This window comes from Rhinopithecus roxellana, chromosome 21 (genome assembly GCF_007565055.1).
Source record: "Rhinopithecus roxellana isolate Shanxi Qingling chromosome 21, ASM756505v1, whole genome shotgun sequence".
NCBI classification, from domain to species: Eukaryota; Metazoa; Chordata; class Mammalia; order Primates; family Cercopithecidae; genus Rhinopithecus; species Rhinopithecus roxellana.
The window spans coordinates 22,874,214-22,898,975 of NC_044569.1; the positions used below are offsets into that span (position 1 = coordinate 22,874,214).

Here is a 24,762-nt window from a genome sequence, read left to right on the forward strand (position 1 = left end):
ATATAAATAAAATAAACAGATTACTGAAATAAACAGTAATCTGAAATATTTATTTGAAACAAAATTGAACATTAAGATTTAATCCATTATCAGGAAAGTTAAAATGTATAATAGTTTTGTATGTTTAATGTTTACTTTTGGGAAAAAAAATTAAGAATATACAACAAAAAGTAGTTATCCCCTGGGTAATGGGATAGATTTTGGTTGCTTCTAGTTTTTTTTTTTTTGAAAGGGTGTCTCGATCTGTCAGCAGGCTGGAGTGAAGCGGCGCCATGTCAGCTCACTGTAACCTCCGCCTCCCGGGTTCAAGTGATTCTTGTGCCTCAGCCTCCCGAGTAGCTGGGATTACAGGCATGCGCCACCACACCCAGCTAATGTTTTTTTTCACTTTTAGGAGAGACAGGGTTTCACCATGTTGGCCACGATGGTCTCGATCTCCTGACCTCGTGATCTGCCCACCTCGGCCTCCCAAACTGCCGGGATTACAGGAGTGAGCCACCACGCCCAGCCGCTTTTAGTTTTTTTCTTGATGCTTTTCTGTATTTTGAAATTTCCTACAATAAATTACTTACATGATCACACATAGAAGTTAAAAAAAAAAAAGAAATAGTTACCTGTGTCTAAGTTTTCTCTTTTACCCTCCAGTGCTTAATAAGTGGCAGTAATCTCAGAGACCAAAAACAGATATATTAAAAAATTCTCAGAAGTTGTTCTATAGCTGAGAAACTTCTGTAATATTTGGAACTTCAGTATGAAACTACTGAATCTGTCTCTTTCAACAAAAATGCTCTCAAATCTAAGTGCAAAATTATATGCTAAATGTGGTATCAATGCCATTTTATCATGTACAACTGAAGTTTTTTTTGTTTTGTTTTGCTTTTTTGTTTTTTTTTTTGAGACGGAGTCTCACACTGTCGCCCAGCGTGGAGTGCAGTGATGCGATCTCGGCTCACCGTAAGCTCTGCCTCCTGGGTTCACGCCATTCTCCTACCTCAGCCTCCCAAGTAGCTGGGACTACAGGTGCCCGCCACCACACCCGGCTAATTTTTTTTTTTTTTTGTATTTTTAGTACAGACAGGGTTTCACCACGTTAGCCAGGATGGTCTCGATCTCCTGACCTCATGATCCACCTGCCTTGGCCTCCCAAAGTGCTGGGATTACAGGCGTGAGCCACTGTGCCCGGCCACAACTTAAGTTTTAACAATATCCAGAAAAAGAATCTTTGTGACATAGTCACATGGAAACATTTAGATGGCAATAGTCTGCATCAACTTGGGGGCACTTTCTTTTTTTTTTTTTTTTTGACAGAGTCTCACTCTGTTGCCCAGGCTGGAGGACAGTGGCGCAATCTCGGCTCACTGCAACCTCCACCTCCAGGTTTCAACCAATTCTCCTGCCTCAGCCTCCTGAGTAGCTGGGATTATAGGCACCCGCCACCACGCCCAGATAATTTTTATATTTTTAGTAGAGACAGGGTTTCACCATGATGGCCAGGCTGGTCTCAAACCCCTGACCTCATGATCTGCCCACCTCAGCCTCCCAAAGTGGTGGGATTACAGGCGTGAGCCACCACGCCCAGCCAACTTGGGGGCACTTTTACATCTGTTTCACAATGATCGACTTTAAATATTATCTCAGGATTGGTGTAGGTGTGAAGAAATACACGCTCTCACCTTATTATGTGTATTTTATTGTCTGTCTTTACTCACTAATATTTTAGCTGCATGAGGTCAGGGATTTTTGTCTCTTTTGACTGCTCTACTTTCTGATGTACCGCTGGGCCCAGATTAGTATTTTAGAAATAAAATACTAGTAAATGCAAAAAAATAAACAGGGAATCTTATTGTTAATTGAAATAATCAGCTTTAAAAGAAGTAAAGGATGGAGTTGCTGAGAGGTCTGCTGCAGCTGGTGATCCCCCGTCTCAAAGAAAAAACTCATCTGGCTGCGTTACCTTCATCCCACTAACAAGGACCTGGCTTCAGCGTCATGTGAGCTCACTCAGGCAGTAATATGCAGAATCGAGTGATAAATTCTGAGTAGGAAAGGACTGAGTTCCTATGCATTTATAGTTTCTAAATGGCAAAGAGAATTTAAGAAAAAACATAATGGCTGTGGCATAAACTTAACAGTATTTCAGTCATGAAATGGCTGAAGAAGGGTGGATGAGTAATATTCACTGGGCATCTGAAGTACCACGACTGGTGTTTTATAAGTATTGTATTACTTCATTATCAGAAAGGACTTCAAAATAGCATGATCATCCCCATTTTAGAGATGATAAAATGAGCCTTAAAGAAGTAATAGAATTTGCTCAAAAAGGTATAACAAGTAAATGGTGCCAGGTTTCAAATTCAGATTTTAATTCAAGTTTGTTAACCTAAAAAATCTTACTGTGGTATATGATAAACATACATATGTGACTTAGTCATATTAGTCTTGACATACATTATGAGATTAGGTTTGCGATAGTTTTCCACATCTGTGTTCATGAGTAATACTGGATTACTGCTGTTCACAGCAAAAGGGTTGGTCCAGATGACCTAGTACACTGTTCTTCAAACTGGGTATCTCAAGACCACAGTCTTTTTATAAAACTTTATCTCAACCATAGATGCTTAACTTGTTCTTGCAGACAAAATAGAACACAGGAGGGGCAGGATAGCAGAATGGTTGAGATTTCGGATTCGGAAACACACCTCACCTCCAAACAAATCACATCTGAACCACTCTAGCTACTGTGTTAGCACCTAAGTCCAAGACTAACCACCAGTAGGTGGCTGGCTACGAGTACTTCTTGTTTTTGTGAAGACCAAATGAAATAATAAAAGAACATAGTGCCAGGCATGTGAATATTTAAAAGATATCAGCTGTTACTATTTTTACTTTATGAGGTATAAATGCACCAGATTCTGCTCAAAAATATTCTAGATGTGTCAGAAGCAGCCTGACATCTATACATTTAAGTTTCTATACTTACATCAAAATAATACACAAATACTTCAAAGCTCATTTCACAGGAAAATTTAAAACACATTAGGATGATTAATAAGGCCTTTTCTTTTTTTAAGACAGGCTCTCACTGTGTCACCCAGGCTGGAGTGCACTGGTGCAATCTCGGCTCACTGCAACCTCCACCTCCTGGGCTCAAGTGATTCTCCCACTTCAGCCTCCCAAGTAGCTGGGACTACCGGAGTGCACCACCACATCCGGCTAATTTTTCTATTTTTTATAGAGATGGGGTTTTGCTGTGTTGCCTGAGGCTGGTCTCGAACTCCTGAGGTCAAGAGATCTGCCCACTCCGGCCTCCTAAAGTGCTAGGATTACAGGTGTGAGCCACTGCACCCAGCCAATAATGGCTAATAAACTTTATTGAAGAACTTGTTTCAGTCACATAGAAATATGTCTATTATGTAAACCCACTTATTGTATTATTATACAACACTGAAACCCTCCCAAATTCTTTGAAGACAAACCAATGATGGTCTTGAAACTCGATTTTAAAAATAGAGGAAAGGGGCCAGGTGTAGTGGCTCACGCCTTTGGGAGGCCGAGGTGGGTGGATCATCCGGAGCCAGGAGTTTGAGACGAGCCTGGTCAACATGGTGAAACCCAGTCTCAACTAAAAATACAAAAAATTAGCCAGGCATGGTGGCACACGCCTGTGATCCCAGCTACGCAGGAGGCTAAGAATTGCTTGAACCTGGGAGGTGGAGGTTGCAGAGAGCCAAGATAGTGCCACTGCACTCCAGCCTGGGCGACAGAGTGAGACTGTCTCAAAAAAAAAAAAAAAGATAGGAAAGGATAGATAAAAATGACTTACCTTTTTAAAATGAGTAGCTGACTGTACTTTCCTAACAGGCTGCATAAGTGCATCACGTACAATGATACTTATATCTGCCCCTGAATAACCATCTGTTTTCTTCCCAAGTTCCCGAAAGTCTGCTTCTGTAAGACTGTTCTGAGTGGTCCCCAGGTGCAGTTTAAACATTGCTGCTCGGGCATGGGGTTCCGGCAAAGGAATATAAATTCGTTTCTCAAATCTTAAAAGAGAAATTACATCAAGAATATATTTAATTGAAAATTAGGATATTTGCAAGGAGAAACAGATACTAAGTTAAGTGGGCGTGTATGTGCCAAGGTTAAACATATATATTTAGGTTCAAGGGAGAATATCCAGAACACATTAAAAACAAACAAATAAAATCAAAATAGCCAGGGAGCTAGTATGGAGTGGTTGAATATTTCGCGCATGATTTTTGGGTTATTTTGGCCACAGTGTTCACATGCCTGGAATTCATGAAATAAAAAGAGGTCCTACAGGATTACAGTTTCCCACAAAATTGTACTGTGAACTCTTGATCAAGGGACTAATGATTAACAATATAAAACAGGAGTAGAGATGACACAGTAATTCTCTACATTCGAAATAGAATTAACTCACAATCTTATAGGATATACATTATACAAAATGTCCACTTTAATGAATACATCCAGAACAAACAATCCTATATTATAAAAAATAAACACTATATTTCATTAACAATAATTCTGCTTGCCTTCTTAGAATGTCAGTATTTGCAGACAGAGAAGCAGCGATGAGGGATAATTTAAGTGGTCAGGGCAGACTGTTTTTCCTCCAGGTAACTCTCTGTGGCAATGAAAAGAATTTAAAGTTTCCATTGCCTCTAGAGATGGGTGCAGAATAAGGCAATTTTCCAAAAATACCCTGCACATTTCCTTTCTTGGTACTGGATGGTAAGCTAGCATGCTGGCAAATCATCAAGTGAATGGGATAAAAGTGGCAAAAACTGAAGTGCTAATTTTTACCATACAAAGTAAGTGAATGTACCAGGGAACTGTGAAGAGTGAAAAGTGAAGAGTCCGTATGCCTTTCCTACAGCTGAAGTTTTATTTTCGACTTAAAAATTAGATAGACATATACACACACACACACTTATTTTATTTTTGAGATGGAATCTCACTCTGTTGCCCAAGCTGGTAGTGCAGTGGCACAATCTTGGCTCACTGCAACCTCCGCCTCCTGGGCTCAAGCGATTCTCCCACCTCAGCTTCCCGAGTAGCTAGAACTACAGACGGGTGTGCGCCACCATGCCCAGGTAATTTTTTTGGATTTTAGTAGAGACGGAGTTTCACCATGTTGCCCGGGGTGGTTTTGAACTCCTGAGCTCAGGCAATCTGCCCACCTTGGCCTCCCAAAGTGCTGGGATTACAGGCGTAAGCCACCGCACCCGGCCTGACATACATTTTTTACTTAAAAAAAAAAAAAAAAAATCTTGGCCGGGAGTGGTGCTTCACATCGGTAATCCCAGCACTCTGGGAGGACGAGGCGGGCGGATCACGAGGTCAAGAGATCGAGACCATCCTGGCCAACATGGGGAAACTCTGTCTCTACTAAAAATACAAAAATTAGCCGGGCGAGGTGGCGGGCGCCTGTAGTCCCAGCTACTTGGGAGGCTGAGGCAGGAGAATCGCTTGAACCTGGGGGGTGGAGGTTGCAGTGAGCAGAGATTGCGCCACTGTACTTCAGCCTGGCAACAGAGCGAGACTCCAACTCTTACCTGGTTATCTTATTCTGACTTACAGAATTGCCATTTTGCTAAAATTTTGTATGAATGGTTTTTACTGAATTGTCAAACTATGTTTGTAAATTTTTGAAGCATCAGTGCCCACCAAGCTTCATCAGAATGAAAGGTAAGCATTACGTAATACATTTTCTAATATGAAAGACTGAAGGATGTGGAAATCTTGCATATTTGATAAAGTAGGGAAACAAACAAGCAAATAAGCACCCTTCTCCCCCTCAAGGCAGGGGAGCGATAGGGTTAGAGTACACTACAAATCTTTTGAAAAGTTGTTAGAATGCCTCCTCACAAGACAAAAAGGGAATTATCATCTTCTTGTTACATCTGCGGTGAGAAATAAGACATTTACTGTATTATCCTACCTTCGCCTAATGGCAGAATCCAGAACCCAGGGTATATTTGTAGCTCCCAGAACCAAAATTCCATCATTGTCTACACCAACCCCTGCATTAAAATAGGTAATGCTTTAATTAATTTGTCATTTTGCTGTTCTTAAACCTCTTCCATATATTCTGTTAAGAAATGTGGTGCTTTACCATTAAAGTGCCTCATCTTGAGAGTCTGTCTTTGAAAAAAAACTGTATTTAATCAAATATCACCTTACAGTAATATGATCCAAATACACTATGATGCAGGATGATGCAAATGTAAGAATCAAATCTCCCAGACTGTGGACAAATACTTTAACATTCATTTCGAAATATTTCTTGAAAGATTTCATTTGAAGTCTACATATTACTTTTACGGAAGTTGTTCCTGGTACGCTATAAATGAATATATTAAATCTCTTTTCTATTTATGTCAGTGAGTCCTACAAGATAATTACAAATGAGTAAAAATTATGTATGCATATGGAAGACAATGGAATGAAACATGGCAAAATGAAACAGTTTGTTAGAATGGAGAAATTCTGCTTGAATTTTTTATTACTGCTATAAAAACTGTTATAAAATAAAAACGACTTTAAAAATTAGTAACATTAAATTAGTCAGGCACGGTAATGCGTGCCTGTAATCCCAGCTACTCAGGAGGCTGAGGCAGGAGAATCACTTGAACCTGGGAGGCGGAGGTTGCGCCACTGCACTCCAGTCTGGCGACAGAGTGAGACTCTGTATCAAAAAAAAAAAAAGAAAAAGTAACACCACCTTGCATTTGCACTAGGAACTCCGTCTTAATTCTACGTGCGGCTTCACTTTCGTTTTCACTTCTTGAACCACACAGAGAATCAATTTCATCAATGAAGATAATGGAAGGCTTGTTCTCTCTGGCAAGTTGGAATAAATTCTTAACCAGTCTAAAAATAAATGAAAACTTTAAGTGTCTAAAAAACAGTAAAAGATTAAAACAAAGCAGTGTATCAATATTACAAGAACTGTGTAGATTAAAAAGCCTAATCATGTTCCAGGTACAGAAAATAAGAATGCTACAACTGGATAACTCACTTTGATTTACTAGGTTGTACATATATGCTATCTTTTCCCACAAATAAATTCTAGATTAGAGACTGATTTGACAGAGGACTGAGTACCTATATTACATCACTTCTCTGAATATCTATGAATGATGTAAGAAATCTATTAAGGACTGATACAGTAATTATAGGCAAAGAAAAAACTTTAAAAATTGATTTACTACTTACTTTTCACTTTCACCTAGCCACTTAGAAACAAGATCAGAGGAAGATATTGAAAAAAATGTTGAGTTGTTGGCTTCTGTTGCTACAGCTTTGGCTAAGTAGGACTTTCCTGTTCCAGGCGGCCCAAATAATAGGATTCCCCTCCAAGGTGTTCTCTTCCCTAAAATTTACATTTAGAAAAATGTCAGAAGAATTTTAACACTTAATTGCAGTTACCACTGACATCATCTATACGGAGGAATACTCTGAAAAGATTTTCACTCTAAACCTGTAAGGACTAAAACAGTATTTTAAAAATAAATCAATCTAAGGTATGTCTTAAATGTATTTTGTTTCTTCTAGAGACTACTTTATCAAAAATACACTTACATAACATAAGCCTTCTAACAGGAAGTACATTTGTTTGCTCATTCATTCAACCAGTATGTATCAAAACCATAACATGTGCACAGGCAAAAGGATTTCTGCCCTGCATGGAGTCTAGTAGGGGAAAAGAGTTCAGTGAAAAGGTACTTTCTGATCATCTACTGTGTGCACTGCTTGATAACAGAATATTGTACAAAAACTACATCCGTAAAAAACGGGCAGCTGGAAGAGATTTTCTTTCAATATTTATGCTCTTTAGAAAAGTGAACCTAACAAAGTTTGGATGACTTATGAGTTTCTGCTGAATTCTTGATTCCACAGGAATGCACAGGTTAGTGCTATAGGTAGCAGACTTCCTTTTATTTTTTTTGAGACGGAGTCTCACTCTTGTTGCCCAGGGTGGAGTGCAATGGTGCTATCTTTGCTCACTGCAACCTTTGCCTCCTGGTTTCAAGCGATTCTCCCGCCTCAGCCTCCCAAGTAGCTGAAATTACAGGCATCCGCCACTATGCCTGGCTAGTTTTTGTATTTTAGTAGAGATGGGGTTTCACCATATTGATCAGTCTTGAACTCCTGACCTCAGGTGATCCGCCTACTTCAGCCTCCCAAAATGCTGGAATTACAGGCGTGAGCCACCACGCCCGTCTAGGTAGCAGACTTTCATGGTTGGGTAACAAAAGGTGATACTACCTTAAATCCTAGTTTTGCCAAAATATAACCAGTGAATACATCAACTCTTTGTGCCTCAATTTTGCTAATGAGCAATTATAATCCTGCCTAAAATAAAACAGGCTTGGTTACAGCTGGCAGTAAATTATCAAACATACATTTAAAAAACTATGCCTGGGCACAGTGGCTCACGTATGTAATACCAGCACTTTGAGAGGCCGAGACGGGCGGATCACCTGAGGTCAGGAGCTCGGGACAAGCATGGCCAACATGGTGAAACTCCGACTCTAGTAAAAATACAAAAATTAGCTGGGTGTGGTGGCAGATGCCTGTAATCCCAAATACTTGGGAGGCTGAGGCAGGACAATTGTTTGAACTCAGGAAGTGGAGGTTGCAGTGAGCGGAGACCTCGCCATTACATTCCAGCCTGGATGACAAGAGTGAAACTCTGTCTCAAGAAAAAAAAAAACAAACAAAAAACTGCTAGGTGCAAACTATGGATGTATACACAGTATCTGCAAAAGGATGATACGCAGATGAGTAATACTGTTTCACTTAACTGTTATGAAAGCAAGTATTACTTGAATTTCATTTTCTTATTTCAAATGTATACATTTACAAATCAGTGTCTAAGTATGGTACATATACCACTGGTATAACATGAAATACTTTTAGGTGGTATACACTTTTTAATTTTTTAACGTGTATTAGGAAAACACTTTTTTCACTTATAATAAGCACAAAGTCTTTTCAATAACGTTACTAAGTAAAAATATGTGAGATAATTTAAAGTTCAAATACAGGCAAAATAATCTCTGGTGTTAAAAGTCGAGAGAGAGATGACCTCTGGGGAGGAATGAGGCAGAAGGCTCCTGCCAGGTCCCTGGCAATGCTGTTATTTCTGGATCTGGTTGATGACACTGGCATGCTTGCTTTGTGATCATTAAGGAAGCCCAACACCCAGGGGCTCCTGTATGTCTCTGTGTATTTATGCTATACTCCAGTAAAAATGCTGTTCTAAAAAATAAGCAAAGAAAAAGTAATGGTACACATACATGGAAAAATTCATGAAGATGATACATAAATGACTTATGTTTGAGAAACACTGGTATAAGTAATATACCATAAAATGAGTTCAACCATATTTTTGTGCTTTTCTAGGATTACGATGTCAACTTTTATGCTGTTAGTTTCATACTCCTGAAGTTGGGTTGTAAACTACACCTTGAAGTTAGGTGGACAGTGCGTGACCTACAGGCTTTTTGCTCTTCATCACTGCTCTATATGATATGACTGTCTGGACTGCTCAGTCTGAGGCCTACATTACAGATTTGCTGTTGACATAAACCAACATGTTTACAAAAGGAAAACCTCTGTCTGACCGTCAGATTGTGGGTGTGGCCATATTACAGACACAGGCTATCAGTCACAAGAAGGATAATAATAAAGGAATGGTTTAGCACAGACATATCACTTACTGCTGGAACTAGAACTTGTAAGTTTCCCCGGATGGGAGGTCAGCAATATTCTCTTCACAGTGATAATGAAATGTCCTTTTGCTACTAGAGGATATGCACTTCCGCTGAAGCTGTTAAGTGATTCTTACTTCTCATTTTAAGAAATGGAAATACCCTTTAAAAATTAATATATAACCGGCTGGGCGCGGTGGCTCACGCCTGTAACCCCAGCACTTTCGGAAGCCGAGGCAAGAGGAACACGAGGTCAGGAGATCGAGAGCATCCCAGCTAACACGGTGAAACCCGTCTCTACTAAAATATACAAAAAATTGAGCCGGGCGTGGTGGCGGGCACCTGTAGTCCCAGCTACTCGGGAGGCTGAGGCAGGAGAATGGCGTGAACCCAGGAGGCGGAGCTTGCAGTGAGCGGATATTGCACTCCAGCCTGGGCGACAGAGCAAGACTCCATCTCAAAAAAAAAAAATTAATACATAACCACTGCAAAAATTCAGATGAGAGTCAAAAGTAAAAATCTCCTATAATCTTATCTCCTAGGCATACATTAATATTTCTATGTCAATCCAATTATACTTACTTCTCAGCATACACATTTAACAAACATGGAATCATACTATTCAGTTTATAACTGCTTTTTGATCTTTGTAATAGATGTGGACATTCTTCAATAAAATACAATGCAGATTACAATTTATTAATGTAGATGTACACTCTATTTTACTGAGGGCATAGTATTCTACTGCATGTTGGTGAATTACCCTACTGGTTGACATTCAGGTTGTTTTTCAATATATATACTGCAAATATGGATATGTATAAGAAATAAAACATCTTGTATAAAGATAAATCACCACCTTTTAAGAGTCACAATTTATTTAAGATAATTCATTAGTGACAAGAATGACAATGCTTCGCCTCAGTCATCAATGAACTTTTATAAACTCATGAAATAAAATTATTTAAAAGTTATGTCACCTGTAAAAAGATGAGGAAATTTAATAGGCAGTATCACAGCCTCTTTCAGTGCTTCTTTGGCTCCTTCAAGTCCAGCAACATCACTCCATTTCACATTTGGTCGTTCTATAACAATAGCACCTACAAAAAATTATGTTATCTTTAAATTAAGAAAGACTATTTCACCAAAGTTAGAAGAAAACATGAAATAATGATGTTAAGGAAATGCATTATAAAATTGTCTGGGAAAGTTTTATGTACTAACAATCTTTTTGAAATAGTGTGAAGAGGAAGCAGGTGTTAGGGAGAAGTCAATAGGACTAGGAACCAGGTGGATGACTAGATAACCTGGGGCATGTTTCTTTACCCTTCTGTTTCAGCTTCCTCATTTGTGAAATGAAAATAATATCATCTGCCCGAACTACCTAGATAGGTTGGTGCAAAAATCAAATGACATAATGAATATTAGAGTGTTTGGAAAAGCACCAAACGTTCCGTAAGTTGGTTATATTTGAATACATTGATTTTGGGGTATCAAAAGTACTTGTTCTACTATTTCTCCTGTTAATCAAAAGAAAAGGGGATCTAATCCTCTCCTCAACCACTGAAAAAAAAATATGCTTAACAAATTTAACTCAAGATAGGCAGATAGACAGAAGAGAAAAGGAAAAGGGGAGAGGAAAGGAAGGAATGGAAGCAGATGATGGGAAAGAGAGAAAATATATCCCTGCAGATTTGCAATACTTTCCTAAGATTTGCTAAACTTTCTATTTGGCTGCTAAATAGATCAATTTACAACTTTTGTTAATTAACAAAGTTAACTTACATGGAAGATTTAGCTTCTGAATATAGTATATTCAAAAGCCAAAGCAATTACTGCAGTAAGAGTCCAAGAAGGATGTCTTTTAATACAGCCTACTGACAAATTTTCTAGTTCTCTTTTATCAAAAGCTTTTCTAATTTTCTAGAATATGGACACTGTTCCACTATAAAAGATGAAGCAGCCTGTTCTGAGATGGCATGTACTTAATTGTCTTAAGTGTAACAGAACACCACCACTTATACAATCTATTACTTTATGAAATCAGTTCTACTGATTGTTTCTCCTTGTTAGGAAAGATAATCTGTTACTCTAAGACTAGTTAATCAGCAACTTCCCTAAATTATGAAAATCTTCAGCTACTAGATTAAAATTAAATGAAATCATAAGCATTTTGTATTACAAAAGTTCAGACTACTATAAAGTAAGAAAAAAGTAAATTCACTTCGTCTTTTTTATGTTTCATTAAGATTAGTAATCCTAGGATTTCATGTCAGTTAAACAAAAGTAAACTTATTTTATATATGTACACCATCCGACTAACTCAAGATTTTCTGCTATAAATTTTAAAAATATGTCATGATTTGTTTTCATATATAACTAATACTTTTAAGTTAAAAGGTGACTTTGGAATGTTTACTGATAAACAATCTCATACTAGACATGGTTTGCAAAATGAAAAAGGGGGGATGGGATTAGTGAAAAATGCTAACAGATGGAATGTACTTCAGTGATATAAATTTATCCAGTCTTTGACTATACTGTTTATTACACTGGTATATTATTTAATCACAAAAATTCACTGAATAAAATTAGCTAACAGAAAACTCAAATCACAAACCAATTCTTAATTTTAACAAATATACACTTAATATCATAATCTAAAACAGAAGTAAAAGATTTGAAATACTGTTCAAAAAACAAGGAAAAATTCAAAAAAATATGTAATAGTATGAAATCCAGCAGCAAACCATTAAAAAGTAGAAAAAAAAAGGATATTCAAACATAAAAGGCTAGGACTCCTTTCATATTCTATTTCATCCTGAAATTTCAAACACATTTCCTCATTTAAATGTTTTAAGTATTTGGTTTTTGTTTGTTTGTTTTACATTTCTGGCCCTTATCATAAGTGATATGGAATTTAGAGAAATCCCTATTAAAAATTGGTTGTATCGGCCAAGAGCGGTGGCTCACAACTGTAATCCCAGCACTTTGGGAGGCTGAAGTGGGTGAAACAGTTGAGCTCAGGAGGTTGAGAGCAGCCTGGGCAACATGGCCAAACCCCATCACTAAAAAAAAAAACAAAAAAACTCAACTTAGCCGGGCATGGTGGTGTGTGCCTGTGTTCCCAGCTACTTATGAGGCTGAGGTAGGAGAATCCCTGGAACCCAGGAGTTTGAGGCTGCAGTGAGCCATGATCGCGCCACTGCACTCCAGCCTGGGCAACACAGTGAGACCCGGTCTCAGAAAAACAAAAAAGAAAAAAAAATGTATCTTTTTCAAAATTAAAGACATACAACTGATTTTTACCTGGGGCAGGGAAACAAAACCAAAACCAAAAGAGCAGACAGAAAAAGTATCTTGCTTTACAACTGGAATAAGGCCACTTGGCACAGACCACTGGGTTACCCAATAAATGCCAACTGAGTGGCAGTGCATTCCAGCAGTTTCAGGTGGTGGGGACATGGCAGTGTAAACTCAAGTTTTCGCCCCTGGACTATACCTACCACTGAGGTTGCTGGCGCCTAAAGATGTTTTCTATCCTCATTACCTGGTCTGTTGTCAACATATTATCCTACAGTGTTTTCCTAGACATCCCAGTAGGGTAGGCAAGACAAAAATATTACCAAAACGAAGACACTAGTATAGCAAGGCTAAAAGTCTGGTTAAGGTAGGTATTTTCACTACTCAGTAACCAAGTCTGAACCTATAAAATGGAAATCCTTCCCAGTTATGCATTCTATTTGGTAAGATTCAAATGAACAAAATACATACTACCATTGGGTGAGCAAAAAATTCAATCTGAAAAATTGTTAGATCATTTATTTCAAAGAATAATCAAATCTCAGCAATTAACAAAGCCAGCCAACAAATAGATGCCTTTTTAGATAAACAGAGCTACCATTTATTGAGTCCCTAGACTTCGTCAGATATATTAGGTAGTTTTTACACTGTCATTAATCTTCAAAGCCCTGAAGGAAGCTATTGCTCATTTCTATTTTAGAGATGAGGGACTCTGACTCTGAGAGGCTCGGTCACTCACAATTATAAAGTTTCTAAGTGGCAGACCCTTGAACAGAATGAAGATCTGAATGGAGCCCAAAGTCTATGTCCCCTCCGTTATGCCACTATGCTATAGTAGAACAGAATGAAAGGGCTTCACAGGTGTGGAAGGTAAACACAGAAAGCTTAAACACTTAAATGTAAACAGGAACACTGAAAAGCAGATGAAGAGCAGTTAAGAAACAAAATAAACTATCAATAAGTGAGCTACAGCAATGGCAATAAAAGCCATGTGTAAGTCCTAACTTCTGCTCCCCTCACAGTAGTAAATTTTAATACCATCACATTTTGCAGTGTGCTAAGAGTATAAATGTTACCTTCTCCAAAAGGGGGCAAATAAACAAATCAAAGAGCAAGTTGACTAAGAGCCTTTTAAAAGCAGATACGAAGCCAACAAAACTTTTACTATATAAAAAAGGCCAAACCATGATCCTAGAGGGCAAACCCTAAAAAAATACTCTAAACAAAGCCAGCACATGACTACTGGGAACCAAAGCCAGTTCTTAAACTTCATTTAAATATAGAGGGAGAACAAAAACAATTCAAATAGACAATTCACTTTGAGTCTCTTTAATAGGACAGTAAATTTAAAAATGAAATCTAAAGCAACCTTGAAGTTGATTCTGTAGTTTCTTTTTTTCAGGATCATCAGATTCTCCTTCCCCATCACTGTCATTCCTGATAAAAAGAATTTAATATATTCAAATGATCACTCATTGCTATCAAATAAGGCAAAAATGAAGGAAAAAATAACCTGAATATTTGTAATTTAAGTGGTAAAATTAGACATTTACATTAAAAGCTATGCTTACTTAAAGAACATAGTAAATAAAATAGGAAGCAGGCACGTTATCATCAATAGAGAATCATGTAAAGGAAAGGGACAAAAAGACCAGAATGAAGTCAGGAACTAGCTCCAAATTCCCATGACATATTTAGGTGTGTATTAATTCATAAATGCATGCCCCACACATCACTCCATGAAGGATTCAAGATGAGTAACAGGAGAGTTGCAAACAACAACAGTGAAAACATCAGGACTGGGCACGATATAAATTAGAACAAGAGGTCACATTAGGAGGAAAAAAATCTGGAACACTAATTATCTAAGGTACAAAGGTCTACAACCCTTAGTCTGGGGTTCCAAAGGATAGAGGAAGCTTCTTGAGGACAATGAACTACACTCAAAGAACAAGTAGGTCGATCAAGGCATTTCATATCTAGGAATTTATCTTGAGGAAATAATTTTAGAAAAGTTCAAGGATTTGACCATAAGGATAATCACACACACACCCTTTGCAAAAAGGGAAAAAGTAACATATTATAGGGACTAGCATATGACAGGATACATTGCAACATTTAAAAGCGATGTAGAAATAGGTTATTGGAAAGATGTTCCTGATACAATGTTAAGTATAAAAGTGATAAAGCCAAAAATAAGGCATTATATCATTTTAAAAACAGTAACATATAAAGGGGGATAAAAGCATGACATATTTTATGCCAAAATGGAATTGCCTTGGTTATCACAGGATGGTGGGGCTGTGGGTGAGGCAGACACTGCAAAACAGATTCACTTGACACTCACTTTAACCTCCTACTATCATGCTGTCCAGTACTATAAAGGCTGTCCTTATTAAAAACAAACTGCCGTTTCTCATCTCCCTTGCAGTTAGGGTTCCACATGAGACCTAAATTCTTCCAAGAAGGTGGGGGCTGCTCACAAGGAGACAGAATCTTCAGGTGAAGGCACTGGTTTTGCTGAGGGAGCTGCGCAGAGGTTTTACTGCCTGCTCCCAAGCACCATCAGTGTTAGCAGAGTTGTTGGCAACAGTGGGATCCCTACTTGAACAACCTTGGTACTGTCGGCCATTTCTCCTTGTGATCCAAGTCTGATTCCCTGGCCCCACTACTCTGTAAGGTAATACCTATAATACATCCCTTTTTGCTTAAATGAGCCAAAGTGGGTCCTACTGTAAACGAAGACTGCTGTCCAGTACAGGAGAAAAACTGGCATCGCCTTGTCAGGTAATTGTCTCAGGAGAGATCCTTACAGGATTTTCAAGCACGACCAGAAGAGCTTCTATGGACAAGGGAAGAGAAGCTTCTGCTGTCAAGAGAGTTTCAGTGAGAGCTGGAGGTCCCAGGCAGTCACGGTCAACTAAATTCTTCCCAAGATTTTCACTTCACGTTTGGAGTCCCTGTTTTATACTAAATGTCCTCACTTTCATGTAAGAAACCCTAAGTTGAAATTCAATAATTCATCAGATTGGACTATCATCTGATTTTTGTTGTGTCAATGTTATCGATGAAGAAGATAAAATGTTGTTAGGGTCTCACAGAAACTCCCTAGTTCCCCGATCACATCTTGAACACAGAATATAAAACCTTGAGCTTGAGCTTATCATTTCCTTCAAACTCTGCCACTTAGTTTGGAGCAGCCAAGTCAACGCTGATTCTAATATTCCTCATGTCCTTCTAAACGGTCAAAGCCCCAAAGCACTGCCTAAAAGGCACTTCATTCCTTGTGACCACAGGGTATCGTTTAAGTAACTTGTGCCACTGCATACCATGAACAATGAGAACCACAACCTCTAAAGCTGAGCAGAATCTCCCTGCTTTCAAACCCAACCAGGCCAGATAACTCCATCCCAGAGTCTCATTTTCTTAAGGGTGTGTTACCTGGAACTACTGGCATCAATTAATAGGAGAGCCAGAGAGGATGTGGTTAGAATACGTTCCCAGTGCTGAGCACAAACTTGGCATGCATATGTCATGTACTGAATAAACAAATTCTGCATCTAGAAGTGATACATCCCCCATCTAGGAAGACATGCCAAAAATCAGTTTCAATGTTTGTAAGTTATGCTGTGCTGTGTTGTTTTCTTTACAATGACAACATAAAGCAAGTCTAACACAAAATCACATCAAAAAATTTTGCATAAGGTATCTGAAAAAAATTTACATTGTTGGAGTTACTTTTCATTTTTTCCATATGGTCAAAGGTTTAATTTTCAGGTCACTCCTATAATCTTAAGCTTCGATATTAGCTAAAGGCCAGAGGGTAACTGGGTGCTGTTCCTACAAGCATTCTCCCCTACTACTGGCAGGCTGTCAGGAAGGGTTGTTTGAGGAATATCATCCATTAAGCTTGGCAAACTAGGGGTCAGCAGACTTTTTTTGTAAAGGACCAAACAAGTAAATATTTTAGGTTTCATGGGCCATACAGTCTCCACACAACCACACAACTTTGTTGTCATGGCATGAAAGCAGCCCTAGACAACAATATGTAAAAGAATGGGCAAGACTGTGTTCTGATAAAACTTATTACAAAAACAGGCAGCTGGGCAGCTTTGGCCCATGAGCCACAGTTTGCTGACACCTGTTTTAATCAAAAGAAATTTATTTCACAAATCGAAAGCTAAAAGCCACAATAAAATTGAACAATTTTAAACACGTACCCCTTCTCATCTGCTGGACTCGGCTGTCCTTCTTTCACTGGCTTCTGTGCTTTTTTCTCTTTATTTTTCAGGTACTCCTTTAGTTTTTCTGCTCTATCAAGATATTCTGTACACTTTGCCCTGATACTTTGCTTGGCTTTATCACCCTGTGCTTCATCTATTAAAGGGAAATGAGAGAGATTTTTTTCCATTAGTATTCTGTGTAGAAAGGTTTGAACTCTTAAATATGTATTTTTTAGACAAAGAAATTCTACGTTGGGAGAAGGAGGGAAGATCATCTCTAACTCATTGTAGTCAATGATTATCACCTCTTTTCTACCCCTTCCCCCAGCAGGGTTGGAGACCAACAGTGGGTCTGAGTCAGAAACAATCTGAGCAAGATAGCAGGGTATTTTAAGTTAATGTTAACTAACAGGAAATTATTTAATATTCTGAAGCTTTCACACTCTTCCCTTACATTTTTTGCAGATAGTTCAAAGTTGCTTGTCTTCCACAAACCCAATTATAAGAAAGACAAATAGAAGGAAAGCAGTATGAATCATTTCCATGAATGTCTACAAAAGCTTTATTTCAGAAGAGTAAAGTGATGGAAATCCCATACATTCTGTGTAATACCAATGTCATCACTTTACTACATGAAGGCCTCTGCCAGAGCTGTTTTCAGTGTGAACTTTGGCAACACATGCAGTAGATGGGATGAGCCCCACACAGCTTACAGGTTATGACTCATTCTTGGTTTCACTTTAACATAAAACCTCAAAACTAAATGAGAGAAGTTCAAAAGAACATCTTCAATTATCCAACTACATTCCATTTAAAAGCCATGAAGGCTGAGGTTTTATCCATTTTTTTCTATTGTATCCCCAGTGCCTGCCACATGGTAAACACGCAATACATATCTGTAAAGACACAAATAAAATGTCTCCCAATCTATTTTCCTCTGACTATACTACATTTTAAGATGTTTAGGTATACCAAGTAATAACTATGATGGCTGTCACATCTGCTAGCTAAGTCTCATTACTTAAAAATCACTAGAAAGAAAGTGGACTTTTTTTTTCTAATTTTTTAAACAAATGGATAGTTTAGAATTTTCTGGCATTATATTTCAATTTTTTAGATATGAAATAGAATAAATTTTTCTTTTTGTGTTTTTAAATAAAATATAACCGATGACCTCACATTTCACGACATGAAGAAAATACTGCACAGCATGCTGGTAGAGCTGAAGGGCTTCTTCGTAGTTCCCAGCCTTGTCTTCTTGCGCTGCTTTGCTAGCCAGATCTATCGCTTTCTGTTTGAGGGAGGCAAAATAATAACATTTAAATCAAAGCATAAACATAAATTTGAAGTAAATAATCATATTGAAAGTTTTATTTTTTTTTAAGCTTCCTAGCCTGCTGGGCTGTTAAAGAAAACAAACAAAATAAGTAAAAAATAAACAATAACTAAAAAAACATTTTTTTCTAACCCACAACTGTATTTTATTATAAATTACAAGTTGATAAGATGCAAATTACATTTGTTATATGAATAAATGTCACTGAATATTACTTTAGTACCAATCGCTAACATTTACATATAATTTTCACTTAGCTAAAGTTAATTTTAGGGCTAACAAGAAATAATAGAATCTGAAAATTCAAACTAAACAAGTATTTAGGGAAATTCTAAAAAATTAAACGCTGCTTTAATCTAAAAGATATAACAACAGTGGAGATGTAAATGGGGTGAAACCCCTTCAGAAGCAATGGGGCAATGAAATATCAAGAATCTGAAAAACATTCATATATTTCAATCCAGTAATTAACTAAAAGGTTTACTGAGCAAACATATTAATCAGAGAGGTCTTTCAAATAACAGAAACAAAACCTGGAAACCTAAATCATAAAGATGCCACAAAATAGAATATCAAAGGATCACTAAAATAATATTAAGAAATATTTGTAATAACATGGAAAGTGCTAATAATGGGCATTTTTAAAAAGCAGGACACAACTTTTTATTATGTAGCATGAATTTATTTGAAACAACAGCAAAAAAAAAAAACAAAAACAAAAACAAAAAACAGCACAGGAAAAAGATGGGAAAGACATTTAACAGAGCTTATCTTTGATAAAACTTCATAGGTTTTTCATTTCTACTTTTTCACATCTTCTAAAAAACATGGACTACTTTTGTGGAATTTTTTTTTTAAAACCTCCCAGAAATAAATCCATACTAATAAAGCCAAGAGATTTTTGAAAATGATGCAAAAAGTCAGTCAATGGCACCGAGTCAGGCTTTTGAAGAAGTGGTGCTAGAGGAACTAGACATCCATAAGCATACACCTAAAAGAATCCTGACTTAAACTTAATACTTCCTGCAAAAATTAACTCAAAAATGGATTACAGAATTAAAATGTAAAACTACAAAATTTTTATTCTTATTTATTTTGTTGAGACGGGGCTCCATCTCACTATGTTGCCCAAGCTAGCCTCAAACTCCTGGGCTCAAGTGATCATCCTGCATCGGCCTCCCCAAGTAGCAGGACCACAGGTGCACACCACTGCACCCAGCTAAAACTTTTAGAAAAAACATGGAAATCTTAGGATCCGGGGCTGGGCAAAGAGTTCTTAGATCTGACATCAAAAGCATACTATATAAAAGAAAAAAAAATGGTAACTGGACCTCACGACAAAACTTTTGCTCTCTGAAAGATTTTGTTAAAAGGATGAAAAGACAATCTATAGACTGGGAGAAATATTTGCAAAACATATCTAACAAAGAACCAGTATCGAGAATATATAAAGAACTCTCAAAATGTAACACATATCTTCATGTGATAAAACTACACAAACACAACCACACCCACACACATAAAAACACATGAGGACAAGTAAAACTGGGAAAATATGAGTAAGAGTGGTGGAATGTATCCATGTCAATATCCTGGTTGTGATATTGTCCCAGTTCTACAAGATGCTGCCGCTGGAGACAAATGGATAAAGGGAATGCCGGATTCTCTGTATTTCTTACAACTGCATGTGAATCTACAATTATCTCAAACTAAAATTCTCCTGAGCTCAGGAGTTCACGACCAGCCTGGGCAACACAGTGAAACCCCGTCTCTATTAAAATACAAAAAATTGGCCAGGCATAGCGGCATGCGCCTGTAGTCCCAGCTACTTGGGAAACTGAGGCAGGAGAATTGCTTGAACCCGGGAGGCGGAGGTTGCAGTGTGCTGAGATCATGCCACTGCACTGCACTCCAGCCCGGGCAACAGAGTAAGACTCCATCTCAAAAAAAAAATAAATAAATAATTATATTTAATTTTTAAAAATATGCACAGACACATACAAATAAAGGGCAAACATGATTTATTAAAACATTCCAACTGGGTTAATTTAGGTCGTAAAACTATTCAACAGAAACAGGTGCCAGTAAAAAAAAAAAAAAAAGATAGTTGTTAGAGATACTAAAAAGTAAGTACATAACGTAAGCAAAAAATCATTCAAACAATGCAAAAAACCAATTATGTGTAAGAATATTACATTCTGGGGCAGTGGAGCATGGTAGCTGGGCTGAGATCTGTAAATGGGAGGAACAGGTCTCCCGCTGGAAGACCATGCTTCCTCTATTACAGCGGGGAAGAAAAATAAATGGTTTATTTTAGAATTGATAAAATGTAATAGTTACGTGTCTCACAGTTCAAGTAGCCTAAATTCAAAGCTAAAGTTTCAAAAGTCTTATCAGCTAGCATATGAATATAAAACATGCAGTCACATAGTCAAGTGGTGGTTAGGTGAGACTGGCCATATAAAAATGCATTATGGCTGGGTCCGGTGGCTCATGCCTGTAATCCCAGCAGTTTGGGAGGCCAAGGAGGGCGAATCACTTGAGGTCAGGAGTTTGAGACCAGCCTGGCCACCATAATGAAACCCCAACTCTAAAAATACAAAAAATAGCCAGGCACCTGTAATTGGGAGGCTGAGTCAGGAGAATCGCTTGAATCCGGGAGATGGAGGTTGCAGTGAGCCGAGATCACGCCACTGCACTCTAGCCTGGGTGACAGAGCAAGACTCTGTCTCAAAAAAGAAAAAAAAAATGTATCTCAAAGTCTCAGTGGTTAAGCTACATAGCAAAAATAAATCCTTTTTCTTTTCTGTTTTTGTTTTGTTTTGTTTTTTGTTTTATTTTTTTTTGAGATGGAGTCTCGCTCTTGTTGCCCAGACTGGAATGCAGTGGCGCCATCTTGGCTCACTGCAATCTCTGCCTCCCAGGTTCATGCGATTCTCCTGCCTCAGCCTCCCCAGTGGCTGGGATTACAGGCACCCACCACCATACTTGGCTAATTTTTGTATTTTTGGGAGAGATGGGGTTTCACCATGTTGGCCAGGCTGGCTTCAAACTCCTGACTTCAGGTATCCACCCGCCTCAGCCTCCCAAAGTGCTGGGATAACAGGCGTGAGCCACCATGCCTGGCCTAGAAATAAGTTCTTTCTTATCCTAACTATAATTTTCTTCTCAGGTGATTTTGAAATGCTGTGCCACTCACCTCTTCAGCCACTTGTTCCTCTCATTCAGTCAGGTCTCACTGTGGCACCACACTGATTTTTATTAAGGTAAGTAAATCTCTTACACTGCAGTGCGTATTATTTAAGCATCTAGCTCCAAACATAGTAATTAAACCAGCCTTTCCCTGTTGATGAGAATGTCTGTATATGGCTTCTGAGCTCTTGAAATGTGGCTAGTGTGACTGAGGAGTGAGTTTATGTAATTAAAATTAAAATAGCCACATGTAGCCACTGTACTGAATGGCACATGTTAAATCTTTAATCAAAGACGATGAATTAAGAGGATATGCATTTATTTTTTTTCCACTGATGAATGCCCCATCTCAACCTTATTTCTGTTAACATTTTTCATCTGAAATAAAATTAACCATGTCTGTTAGCATTTTTCATTTGAAATAAAATTAACCATGTCTTCTATGGTCTCTATTGTTAATTCTGGAGAGCTAATTATTTTATTTTTCATTCTAGAAAGCTTTACCGGAGAGATCCATAGAAAGGACATCCACGCACTTCCATTAGTTTCTTGACGGACATGTTTTACTCTCTATCCTTCTGCAAGATGCTGGCTACTGCTATCTCAAAGTCCTCCTGGGTGACATGGACTCGCTGTTCCCTCAGGGCATACACGGTGGCTTCTCTGCATATGACTTTCACTTCAGCCCCTGATGCTCCTGGCAAAAGCTCAGCAATTTTTCTCTGGTTGATCCCCTGGGTCAGGTTCCTTTTCAGAGAATGGATCTTCAAAATGTCCAGCTGGAATTCAAATTTTCTGTTGACGTGCCCTGAGCGAAGCAGCGGTCCACGATAACCTCCATCTTCTTGGTGGCCTCAAAGCTGTCCAGCTGGTTGTGCAGCTCCAGCACGATGTGCACTTCACTGTCCCCTCCACAACCCACCTCCAGCTGCAAGGAGTTGATGGAGCTGATGATAGATGGCAGGTCCTCATGCCATGACAGACAGCTCCCTCACCATTCTTGGCCCTTCCCTGATGAATTTCTGTACCAATTCAGAGCCAGAGATATAAACAAAAGTACAGTCTATATGATGAGCCATGACCCAGGCAAACAGTGTCTTCCCAGTGCCTACAGGTCCATACAGCAGGACCACCTTGGGTTGTGCAATACCCAGTGCTTCAAAGAGCTTGGGATGCTTAACAGGTGGCTCGATCACTTCTCTGATGTCCTTAATCTGCTTGTCCAGTCCACCAATCATCTCTTAAATCAAGGCTGGCACCTTCTCCACCATCATTGGTGACACCAGTGGGTCTACTTTGTTGGGTACGATGCTGTGCAGTGTGTAGCTATCATTTCTGAGCGCCACCTGGCAACTGGGTCTCATGTCATTGATGTCGCTGTTTCTGTCCACATCTAAGACAAACTTGCCCTTGGGATATACCTTGACTAACACTCTCCATATCCATGGCCTGGACTACTTCCCTCATACAGGAGCCCTGTTCCGGCAGCAGCTGCAGCTCCTCCTGCAATAGGCGAACTTTTGCATTTAGTTCATTCCTTTGTGCCTGCAGCCTCTGGAGGTATTGGCTCTTATCATTCACAACTGACTGGAGTTCTTCAGTTCTTCAGTCTCAGACAGATAGAGTCTGCAGAGTCTCAGTCAGCAGAGTCTGCTGCCTGTCTTCCCCTCTTCCGGCTCCATCTGCTCTGGTCCATCAAACATTATCTTTCCTCTTCAGCCAGAGCTAATTTTCTTTCTGAATATAATCCTCCACCCTCTCCCTTGCTAACACCCTAGTTCAATCTGCTATCATATATGTCAAAACTACCATCCAGCCTCGTGAGTGGTCAGTTTGTTCCCACCCTTGCTACCTGAAAACATACAAGGCAACCTTCGATGGCTTCCCATTGAAAAGAATAAAATCCTGATGCTGGAGCTGACCTAAAACGTCTGAAATAACCTGGGCCCTAGCTACATGTGGTTCTCCTCTGAACCCTAGAATCCTCCTGCAGTCAGGCAGCCTGAGCAGTTGGATCCCTCCACCTAGAATGTTCTTCCTTCCTTTCCCCAGATAGAAGCATGATGTCTCCTTTTCAGTCCTAGTTCAGATGGCAAGTCCTCAGAGAGGCCCTCCCTAATTTGCTATAGAAAAGGCTGTACCTCATCCCTGCTCCCTGCTATCTGCCCCCGCTGCACTCTCTCATCCTATTACTGTCATTATATTTACCTGTACACTCACCCACTGGCTGTCTCCTTTAGGGAGGTAGGCTCCATGAGGACAGGACTTCACCTTGAGCTCCCCACGCCTAGAATGGTGCTGGCATACAACGGGTACTCAAAATTGTTTAATGAATGAAAAAAAAAATTCCCCTCCTCCTTTTTCAGTATCTTCTTCCTTTTAATTACTTCACTTCTGTCATTCTTAACATTTCTCTCCACTAGATATTTCCATCAACATACAAACAGCCCTCCTTTAAAAAGTCTTATTTGATAACAAAACACTGTTCAGTGTTAGTTCTGTTTCTCTGCTACCTTCTAGAGTCAAAAATCTCACCAGAGTGGCCTCTATTCTCTTTCCCTTATCACATAATAAAACGGCTCCTATAAAGGCTCTCTAGGATGCTAGATCCAAATACCAGCTCTGTCTTCTCGATCTTCTGACATTGAAAGTTGATTATTTCCTCCTTTTTGGACACTGTCCTCTGCTGAGTCCCCCACTACCACTTGGCTGGTTTTCCTCCCACCACTCTGGCAGCTCCTTCTCAGTCTCCTTCATTGATTCTCCCTCTCCTATGTGACAATGAAGTATATTCATCAGGTGCGGGCTGGGACTCACCACCCTACGTGGTTTGCAGTGACCTAGGGCTGATGATCTGTGTGTGTGTGTGTGCGCGCGCGCGCGTGTTTCTGAGCACGCACATGGTTTTTTTGTTTTTCTTTTCATTTATTGGCCTCTCTCTCCCGTTAGAATGTAAGCTTCA

The 24,762-nt window shown here is 38.9% G+C and overlaps 1 protein-coding gene and 1 pseudogene across 2 annotated transcripts in view; both read right to left on the minus strand.

Moving 5' to 3' along the window:
- Positions 1-24,762, minus strand: part of VPS4B (vacuolar protein sorting 4 homolog B) — a 34,377-nt gene that overhangs the window by 4,243 nt on the left and 5,372 nt on the right. For both annotated transcript variants that reach the window (XM_030925969.1, XM_010388802.2), the window contains exons 2-9: positions 18,452-18,563; positions 17,270-17,426; positions 14,419-14,486; positions 10,727-10,846; positions 7,246-7,402; positions 6,752-6,900; positions 5,969-6,050; positions 3,824-4,043 (exon numbers count right to left, since the gene is read on the minus strand). In XM_030925969.1, the coding sequence (XP_030781829.1) occupies positions 3,824-4,043; positions 5,969-6,050; positions 6,752-6,900; positions 7,246-7,402; positions 10,727-10,846; positions 14,419-14,486; positions 17,270-17,426; positions 18,452-18,563 (1,065 nt within the window). The remainder of the gene's footprint in view (positions 1-3,823; positions 4,044-5,968; positions 6,051-6,751; positions 6,901-7,245; positions 7,403-10,726; positions 10,847-14,418; positions 14,487-17,269; positions 17,427-18,451; positions 18,564-24,762) is intronic.
- Positions 22,301-23,637, minus strand: LOC115895526 (annotated as a pseudogene).